Raw genomic sequence first — 10,877 nt, forward strand, 5'->3', positions numbered from 1 at the left:
TATCTGCTCCATTCTGAATTTCCTTTCACGCGTGCTTATAAACATTGAACGAAACCAATTCTTCAAATATACTGCGCCTCGTCATAAGTACTCGCTTTTAATCGAAACGCAATCGCTGAGTCGAAAACTACGTACGCAGCTCGCGTGCTCTACAGCGAGTGCATGTGTCACTGCACTGCGTTAATGCTCCGAGCGTTGATGCTGTCGCCTTTTGTATTCCCGCTCGTGACTGCGTCTGAATTCTGTCGCTACTACAGACATCTGTGTACGGCTATGAGTCAACGAAACATTAGAGTTCTTATTGAGAGTTGCGCTATTATATACACTGACTTTCATTCGTCGCTTGATGATGTTGCGTGCGACCTCGCAACGGAGCCTTGTATATAGGCGTGAAAGGTGAAGACATTTCCACGCAGGACATCGGCTGAAGAAACAGTGAAGAACATCACGCGAAACAAAATGCTCATTCAACATCTCGAGTGATTTATACCGTGCATCTAACAACTGCTCTATTGTCCGATGCCAAACGCCCGGATGACGACCCATATTCGGGGTTTCGAAAGAAAAACAAGTAAACAACAACAGCTTCACACCACAGCTTCACGCCGACGTCAGCAATCCGGAGATGTTTCGGATGTCCTCGAAGCAAACGGGAGGCTCAGTGCGGAGCCGGCGGGTGAGAAGCTCGAATCTTCTTCGTGTGGAAGCACATGACGCGGGCTGAACACCGTTCATCTATACGTCCCTAGTCCCGTTCTGAAGACGGCCACTCGCCAAACAACTGAGGCACATCCTGAAGTCACGATCACGTCACACGCAGCAGCACTGTCAGCGATGCCAACGACCTCATTATCCAGGCGAAGGTGCAAGCGGCGCTTGGACGCGTTGAATGCGACGCTGACCCTGTGACAAAGAATGTTCAAGAAGATGTGGAACACAAGCATAAACGGAAAAATCATGTACAAAGAAACCGTGACTGCACGGGCCCGCTGGGGACACTATAGGCAAGATAGAAATACACTGCATGGTTAACGCACGCAGCACAGTAGTTTCGGAATCAGGACAGTCAAGTGGTAGGACCAGCAGCATCTAACACCGTAGCAAGTGCTTCGCACGAATGAAGGTAACCTCTCCCCCAACTTTAGCGCCTGTGTAAGGTTAGCCTCTGGTTATCGTCTCTGCCATTCCTTGATTGTCACCCCCCCTCCCCTCTCTTTCTTTTGCAGAGGGTATTTGTCTCGCTGCATGCGTGTTATTTAAGCCAGCAGATGATGTTAATAAATGAGTGACACAAGTTCACGTAGCGTTATTTTCACCCTCGTAGGTCTCGAGTATCCAGATATGCATGCCTACCATCGTGTCTATTTTGTCTACTCTCTTCAAAATGTCCAGTACTACACACCATATATATTGCGCACTAGTGCGTTGTAAAAACACCCTCGTTTCTTTCTTTCTTTTTTTCTTACTTGACTTTATATTTGCTAACCTCACCTGTTTGGTTGTTCTTGCGTGCATTATTGTTGCTGTGCTGCTTCCAAGCCGTAACAACTCATCCCCGGTATTAGTTGCCCGGCGATCCTTACTGGTAGTAAAAATGCCACTCCGGAACAAAAAGACGCATGGTTGGGCTACGCTGCCTTAAAGGCAAAAACTGTGGGGCTACCGAGTTGAAAGAACAGTTTCTGTTCTATTGGGTAAAAAAATTGAGTCGAAGAAAAAAGATCGTCCACGCATATGATATCGTCTTACACTACTTTCTCGGTCAAACACAATGTCACGTGCTCAGAAAAGCAGTAAGTTTGACGCGATTTGTTTGACTGCGCACGGAGTACTTGCCTGCATCTTCTGGCAAAGAACCGGCGATCGGTGGCCTTAGTGGAAAACTCTGATGCTTGGTAACAGCTGCGTCAGAAGCCTCAAGCTTTCCTTCTGGTAAACGTAGACGAAAAACGCAGGGAAGCACCAGTTAGAAGCGTTTATAGAAGTCAAACAATGAATTCTGATGAATTACACGGGCTGTAAGCTAAGAGGGAATAGCAGCAGTTATAACAGAGTTATATCAACAGCACAATAATTTTCAGTTACACCTAATCATTAGGAAGGACAAGTTGATACCTCTCTTCTTTCAAGTTAGCACTGTTATATTTGCGCCAAATGGCGGTTGAAATAACTGATGGAAACAAGCGAGTCACTTGGACAAAGATATGGACACTCCCGAGCTCCGTCGCAGTGAGGAATAAACGCTCTCCGCGAGGTTACATACTTCAACGCGCTAACAGAGCAAAGCTTGCACACCACCAACTACCTGACTTAGGATGATGAGTTCGCTTTATCAATAGCGATTTCACGAATGCCAAGTGCTTACTTCAGATATTCAAAACAGCTGACTTACCTTCAACGCTCTGTATCCTTGCTGTTGATGGTTCTTTGACCTTTGCTGTTGGCGGAACGTGAATTTCTGCAAAAGAGAGGCAGCAACAGTTTTACTACACCCTTCCGTGGAATGCAAAGCTGGACTAACATACTTCGACCCCATTCCCCATCTTAAGTCTAGTTGTTTTTAACAATGGGATATGAGGTGAGTGTGGCATACTGGAAATGCACAGGGGTGCTACACCACCTAAAGGCATCTCACTGCGTTTTTCATTTCTTATTCTTCCTTCCTTCACTGTTACTGCCCAGTGTGCCTATTATTTCACGCTATGTATAAAGAAAGGTTGCAGTTAACTGACGCTGTAAGTGTTACCGCTTTATCCTCCGACCACCTCCTTTTCGTCTGGCAATCCGGTTACCGTAGTACAAACTGTCACTGTATGCAACTGCGTGTCCTCAATGCCTTTGCCTGCGCTTTCAGCAACCCGCATCCCTCGCGCTTTCTTGTCTCATTCTCCTTCAAACAGCATCAACAACCGTCGGGGAAAAACGCAACGTGTCTCGGCCTCTTTTTCTTCTCGCTTCCGAAGTAGCCGGGCTCGTCGCAGCCAGCGTCGACACAAGGACACGCATCCACGACCGATCGGGGCACGGCCAGAATGCAGGCGAACCGATCCGAGAAGCTCGTAAAGAAAAGAACGCAGCAACAGAAAGAGGCTGGGGGCTCGGCCATCGTCGGAGCGAAGTGTTCACACGGGCGGCAATAACAAACACGGACCGGAAGCCATTATGTCGGAAATCCGCGAAATCGATCAGTCGTCGTCTCTCGTCATGTTTTTCTACACGACTCGTTCGCGACGACGACGGGCACCGGCGCGACGCTCCGTTAATCGGAGGCGCCGGCACTGCTACCGACCGCGGCTTCGCGTCGTATATAGTCGCCATCGACGGCCACATACGGGACCCTATTTCCGGAAGAGTGTCGCTAATGCTCGACGTGCCTCTCTTCGATGTGCGTCCGGAGAGGCGCACTTCCTTCTTTTTCTTTCGCACTTTTGGGTCCGCGCGGCCGAAGAGGATTGGGCTTATGGGTCGTCCCTTTGTGCTCCGCGCCTATCTCCGCCGCCGTATGCTCAGCGGTGATCATTGCCTCTCTACGACGGTGTAGTATCGTATACACGCGGTCGCCACAGCCTGCCCTAGTATGTGCCACTTTCAGGAAAGGGGTAAAGCTAATAATCGGTAACGGAGAGGTCGCCCCGGCTGACGCAGTCGCGACACTCGCACCGATGGGCTTCGTTGCGGTGGGTGGATAAACTAACATTATGAAATGGTTCAGATGGTTGCGCCTAGGATAAGAGAAAATGTAGTCGAAAGTATTCATAATCGCATAATTGTCGGGTGATTTTGCGACGGTATAAAAGAAACAAAAACCTGAGCGAACGAAGAAGCGAAAAGTGTATGCGACGGCCGTCCAATATGCCACAAGTAACATCCCTCCTTGCATTGGTTACATAGTACAACTCGGGTGACTCGCGCAAAGCCCCTGCAATGTGTAATTGTGTAAAACTCATACCTGAAACTCATGAACGATCATAACCTGAACAAAGAATGATCGGGTCAAGAACGTTTTGCTGAACGTTTTGCTGCACGGTTGAATATTAAATATAAGGCGACCTATCGATGTTCGCACCTCGATGGCTCTTGAAGCCGTAAAATAGATGGCGCCTTTGCAAATTTTAACAAACGAAATCTGAATGCGGCCACTAGCGTTTATTCAACAACGTTTTATCGTGAGCATTGTTCAACCTATGTTGCACGTAGTTGGGCTACTTGGATGTAGTGCATTTGCATTTTCGCCCCGCCGCGGTGGTCTAGTGGTTATGGCGCTCGACTGCTGACCCGAAGGTCGCGGGATCGAATCCCGGCCGCGGCGGCTGCATTTTCGATGGAGGCGAAAATGTTTGAGGCCCGTGTACTTAGATTTAGGTGCACGTTAAAGAACCCCAGGTGGTCGAAATTTCCGGAGCCCTCCACTACGGCGTCTCTCATAATCAAATCGTGGTTTTGGGACGTTAAACCCCAGATATTATTATTATTGCATTTGCATTTTCATCCGTTAAATAACAGTAATAAATATAATTTAGTGCCAAAATTTGCGTTACGTTTTATCTGTAACTCGTGCCCAAGGTAAAAAAGAAGGCTTTGTAACTATCTTTATTGGTATCTCATGTACTTATCCAGCCATACAACCAATTTCTTGAGTTGTCACTTATAAAAATAATTGTTGGGGTTTAACCTCCCAAAACTACAATATGATTATGAGGGACGCCGCAGTGGAAGGCTCCGCAAATTTCGACCACCTGGGGTTCTTTAGCGTGCGCCTAAATCTAAGTACCCGGGCCCCTAGCATTTTCACGTCCATTGAAAATGCGGCCGGCGTCGCTTGAATCGTCACTTGTCTTGTGAGAGGTTAATGAGCCTTTTTTATTTATTTTGCCGCCAGAAAGCTTTATGCGGAAGTTTTCATGGGAATAGACTATATGCACTGAAATTGCCTGACGCCCTCGGTCACCTTTATCGCGATTAGCTGGCACTTGTACATTATCTAAATGGCTTGTGCAAATATTTCAAAAGGGAGCATGCGGAATACATGCAATATTGTGTTTCTGTATTCGGAAGCCTCTAAATCTCAGTCGATCAAGAATTCGGTCACAGTCTCAATCGGTTTTTATGCATTTGACCGAGAAAGGGACAATAGGAAAAAACGGAATGTTTTTTTTTGCCTATCGTGGTTAAATGTGGGAGGCGCCAACTTTAAGTAAAATGACAAACAAAGATGTGGTAAGATGACACGATTTCTTTTTGGCGCATGCACCCCTTCTCGCATCCCGGCAGCGGCGGCCGCATTTTCGATGGAGGCGAAAATGCTTGAGGCCCGTGTGCTTAGATTTAGATGGACGTTAAAGAACCCCTGGTGGTCGGAATTTCCGGAGCCTTCCACTACGACGTCTCTCATAATCACATCGTGGTTTTGAGACGTTAAACCCCAACAATTATTATAACCCCTTCTCGTATAACACTGTTCGGCCTTATACGAACCTTAGCGCATTTTTGTTCGTTGCCAGGCAAGAAATGCCGACGGAATGATTCGACAATCTTTACTTTCGACAGCGAAAGGATCGAGGACCTACATTTACACTGTTGCCACCACGCATGCAGAAAACATGAAAGAGAATGAGGTAAGTGCAATGCTTACCGTACAGTCGTATGGAACCCTCAGTAGAGCCCAGCGAGTTCTTGGCAAAGCATCGGTATGCGCCGAAGTCTTCCGGTGCGATGCGGCTAATGTGCAACCTCATGTGGACCTTGTACACATTCTCAGTTCGATTGAGCGAATACTTGGCAGATTCCGCGATGAGGTCACCGCTCTCCAGAGTCCAGTAGTTGATCGATATCGGATACGCCTCCGTGTTGCAAACCATTACCACTTCACCGCCGAGCGGGGCTCCGATGAGCTGGTTGGGAATCCAGATCATCGGCGGAACTGGAACAGCGTTAATTGCAAGCAAGTGCTGTGATACAAGGTTTCCTGAATTTGATGTTTCTGAACACTATGCTTTGCCTTATTCTTTCTGAAAGCACACTTTCAATGAAATACGCTGTCTGTTAAGTGACGTCACATGGTGCAAGTGCAAGCGGCATCAGTGCATTGAGCGTTTTCCATAACATTGCAACTACTTGATCAATCGACACTTGGTGTTTCAACAACGAGGCAGGACGGTATTTCACTTGTTGTTCTTGTATCGTTTCTGGTATTCTTATGTCATATTCTAATTGTTGAAGAAACGCACTATATGTGAAAGCTAACCAATAAGTTATTCAAGTACTGCGGTGAATATTTTCACTCACAATGCACTTGCAGTAGGATCCTGCGACTGACGGGCGATGGGACGCCATTGGATGCGATGCACAAGTAGGGTCCCATATGGAGACGGCTCACTTTGGTAATGCTCAACTCTTCACCTTCGTAAGATACGTCTGGAAAGACAAAGTCACGGTACAATAAATGACGGTGAATTCATGCATGCGATGCGAGTAGAGGGGTACAGTAGAGGATGCGAGTACAGGAATTCTGTATGGCGTCACACACGACAGCAGTCCTGCCTTCACTACTGTAATCAGGCGACTGAAGAAAAGGAAAATTTTGCTTTTGTCTCTTACCATTGAACATAGAAGTATTCGGGTCAGGAGGAAAGTCACTTATTTGGTTTGCAAAGTTTACATGGACACTTATTCACCAGACGTCGCTCTAGCCGCGGACATCTTGTGCAATCATGGTAAGCACAAAGCTTTTAAGCGCACATAAAACGAGGACCGAAGATTTAAGAACGTGACAGGACAGCGCTTACCTCGTTTTATGTGCGCTTAAAAGCTTTGTGCTTTAACATGAATGTTCACCAACTAGCCCATCTCACCGTCTTGTTGCCTCTTGTGCAAGAGCCGTGTTCCACAATACATAATTATATAGTGTGTTTCAGCTAACATTAGCTAACAGGGTGCTTCAGCCAAGTATTAAAATACGAACATAGGCCAGGCGCGTTTCGTATTGGCGCAGTATCGTAGTATTCCCTTACGTAGGACGTCACGATATTTTTTTATTGCACACTGAAAAGCTGTGTAATCTACAACGATTGTTCAATGAACTTTTTAAGTATTAAAGCTAGAAAAAAATCTTCAGTACAAAAGTTGTAGCGCTTGTTCAGAAACATCGAATTATTTCATGTATGCTACGATGACTGCTCTAATTTCTTTCCAGCCTTTCTTGAAAGGGCGCAAAATTTTAAAAAATAAAGGATCACGTCACTGTTGCGTGACGTGCAGCGCTTTCGGTGCCCTTAAATGTGAGTTGAACGAATTAGCATAGTCTTCTCCTCGCACTCTGTAGGGACGCTTCTTCTTGAAAACGTGGCTGCCACGTTCGAATGCCATACGGGACAGTGGGTACCATCACGTTGTCACCCATGCTCACTCCGCCGTTCATCTTAATCGGTCCAGAAACAAAAGAAAAGATGCTTGCGCTGCGTCAAATGATGTCTCCGGTATCGTATCTCATTCGCAGGTGGCGGCTGCTTTTGTCGTCGAAGAGTATTATTATTATTTTTTCCTAGCGGTGCGCCTCTACCGCCACTTAGCGTCCGTTTCAGTCACTGATAGCCTGTTCAAACGATCTCTGTGCCCGGAGCATTGCTTGCTACTTTGTCAAACTTACATTTGAGGGCACTAAAAACGCTCTGCGTTAAGTGGTACTCACGCGGTTTTTTTTTTTTTTTTTTTTAACTTTCGAGCGCATTAAAGAAGCGCTGGAAAAAGAATTAAACGGGGCAGTCATCTTATCAATCACGAAATAATGCGATGTTCCTGAAGAAACGCTACAACTTTTGTGATTAAGATTTTGCGCTACCTTTCAAATTTAAAAAGTTAATTAAGCAATCTTTGTTAAGTACCAACCTAGACAAATGCGGACGTAGCCCGAAATTTGCTTTGGAAGGGGGTTACCCACGTGTTTTTCGTGCGTGTATATATATGCCAAATTTTGAATAATTTCGAAGGGGTACAGCCTCCCCCCCCCCCTTCCTCCCTTGTGGCTACTCGAATGTTGACAGAATGCGAAAGATGTAGTGTCGTGACAATTCCGCGCCAATTCGATGCGTGTATGGTCTACATTCTTTTTTAGATGCGAAGTATCTTAAGGCGGAGCTCAATCCGGTGGTGGTGGTGGTGGTGGTGGTGGTGGTGGTGTGCGGCGTGACCACCCTTACTGCGCATGCGCATACCCTCTCCACACACCTCCTCTCCACACACCTCCTCTCCACTCACCATCTCCCATTCCCTCTCCACTTCCCTCTCCACTTTCCCTCTCCCCTTCCCCTCTCCACTTTCCCTCTCCCCTTCCCCTCTCCACATTCCCTCTCCCCTCCCCCTTTCCACTCTTCCTCTGAAACGCGGGCTAGACATGCCGAAATTCTCTCCTGCGCAACGCCGCGATGAGCTCGAGCGCATGCGCGTCCCCTCCCCTTCTCTCTCCTCTTCTACGCTGCCCCCTCTCGCCCGCCTGTCGACTGCGTTCCCCGCTCGCCCTGTGAGAAATAACGGCCAGGCTAGATGGAAGATACGACGCGCGTAGCGTCCCTCTTCGCGTTCCACGACGCGAGGTCGGTAGCATGCCCAACGAACGCCAACGGAAGGCGATCGTGCAAGTGCTCCGGCTTCGCATCGCCTCATGGTCCCCTTTAGCGGGAGATGGTGTAATTTTTTTTAATACTTCGCGCAAGTTAGCTGAAACACCCTGTAAGTTCTACAAGCAGCTTCTATACGCTAGCAGTTTGCTGCAAGAATCATTAGGAAGCTCCCAAGAGGAGGAGATGGTTTTTCCATAAAGAAGGACCATTTATTTTAGCGAAATCCAATGCAGCACAAGAGCCTAACAAGCGGTAAGTTCGTCATGATTGGACGTGACACCTCAAAAGAAAAACAGGCTAAAACAGCAGCAGCTAACCAGTTCGAGAGAAACCCATCATTAATCTTAACTTTTCTTTTTGAGTTAGAGGTGTACGTTATTGTGGCTGCGCGCAGCAATTTTTCATCACGTTTTTCTTTCATTTCTTCGTATATCGAGTCAACTCTAAGGGAGATTCATCAGTGTGTCACGTTCTGCCGCTCCATTAAGCGACCATCTGTGCACAGATCAAGTTGTCATGGCTTCGTGCACTACAGCGGGCCTTTCGCATGTACATATCAATCGCGGTTCCAATGTGCTTCACTCACTGTCTGCCGCAGATCCCAGCTGCTCCTGCCAGTTTCCGACGGCGATGGGTGTTCCGTCCTCCCGTCGCCAGGTGATGCGGGGCGCCGGGTAGCCCTTGGCTCGGCAAGACAGCGTCACGTTGGAACCCTCGCGCACCAGCACGTCAGAGCTGCTCTCGCTGCCCACGATGTCCGGGGGCACTGCGTCAAGAGAATATTAATAGTTGGGACAATCCATTGAGTAAAGCTATGTAGGCAACTTGCGATTCATGCGAGCTGTATTTCGTACATGAAATTTCAGCGTTTTGTTCGAATCCGTGATTACTCTTCATGTCCGAGCAAAAGTTAAAAATGGTACGCGAAAAGCCGAAATATTAGCGAAGACTTGACTCCGTTGACTAATCCTGCCCTGGGATAAGTGGAAAGCGGTAGAAAAAGTTGAGAGAAAGGGAGGAAGCCAAACGCTCATGCGGAGTATTTCAACACCTAACGCTGCATCATAGTTATTCGCTACCGCATACGTGAGAGGGGCCGTCCGTCGAATAACCCAGCTCTTTTTGGCTTGTTATGCACGTGTTTGATGCTAAGTGACTTTCGTGAGCAATGTAGCAGTAGCCTAGCCCGATATTTTTTCTGGGGGGGGGGGGGGGAGGGAGAATTCAACCATGCTTTATGAATGTTCGTGCGCGCGTTTGTAGGTGTGCGTGTGTGTATACACATGCAAAATTTTTATAATTCAATGGGGGGGAGGGGCGCACCCTCCCCAACCCCCTCTCCCCTGCTATGCCAGTGCAATGTAGCGAATGTGTTTCAGCTCACCCATATATAGAAAGAGTGAAGCACTGGCGCAAGATACCGCTAAGAGTTCAGTTTGTCATAAACATCACATAACTAACGTAACCTACAGACACCACAATACTCGGCGCTACATGCCAGGAAGATGCCACCTACGCTCGACGGAAAAGCTTCGAGCGTAGCGAGAGGGAACGGGTGAGATGCGTTAGAAAGAAAGAAAGAAAGAAAGAAAGAAAGAAAGAAAGAAAGAAAGAAAGAAAGAAAGAAAGAAAGAAAGAAAGAAAGAAAGAAAGAAAGAAAAGAAAGAAGAAAGAAGGAAAGAAAGACTCTGTCGAAGCCGCAAAACACGCAAGCATGGCCATCTTTGTTACAGAAATCTAATTAGCCGTCTACGAACAAGTGGTCCCCTCTTAGGGTCTTTCCCATCCGCAGGGTTCTGTGTATGGGGCTCGCCCGACTCGTAGAAGTCGCAGCCCCGCTATGCGCGCGCGCACCAGACCGAATCGCGTGTCTGCACGCAAGACAAAAGGGTTCGCGGGAATCGAATCTTGTCCCACCATGGCACTCTACACACCACGCCGCTGCCTTTGCTCGCTAAAGGGAGCGATAACACGTCGCGCTCCGTGAACCCTTTCTCTGCTTGCCCACATACTGTCTGTGTAGATATAGTGTTGCCTTTCGCCACTGCCTTATACGCTCTTCTCCCCGTCTCCCACTACGTCCCGTCTGAACGAGCAATCCTCTGATGTGTCTTTTATTCGAGCACTTGCGTAATGCAACCAAAACGAATGTGCAAATAAAAAAATGAAACCCATGCCCTCGTCGCGCAATGCGTGGCGCACGGAGTGTGTTGCAATTTAAGCACGCAATTAACGTTGACCTTGGTCTAGCGCTTCTTTCAT

At 47.5% G+C, this 10,877-nt stretch overlaps 1 protein-coding gene across 1 annotated transcript in view; it reads right to left on the reverse strand.

Moving 5' to 3' along the window:
• Positions 1–805: 805 nt before the first annotated feature.
• The window catches only part of LOC119385945 (lachesin), an 11,647-nt gene continuing 1,575 nt past the window's right edge, over positions 806–10,877 (reverse strand). The window contains exons 2-6 of the mRNA XM_049414169.1: positions 9,202–9,381; positions 6,286–6,414; positions 5,633–5,920; positions 2,393–2,458; positions 806–903 (exon numbers count right to left, since the gene is read on the reverse strand). Of these exons, the coding sequence (XP_049270126.1) occupies positions 806–903; positions 2,393–2,458; positions 5,633–5,920; positions 6,286–6,414; positions 9,202–9,381 (761 nt within the window). The remainder of the gene's footprint in view (positions 904–2,392; positions 2,459–5,632; positions 5,921–6,285; positions 6,415–9,201; positions 9,382–10,877) is intronic.

Source organism: Rhipicephalus sanguineus, chromosome 3, assembly GCF_013339695.2.
Source record: "Rhipicephalus sanguineus isolate Rsan-2018 chromosome 3, BIME_Rsan_1.4, whole genome shotgun sequence".
Lineage (NCBI taxonomy): Eukaryota > Metazoa > Arthropoda > Arachnida > Ixodida > Ixodidae > Rhipicephalus > Rhipicephalus sanguineus.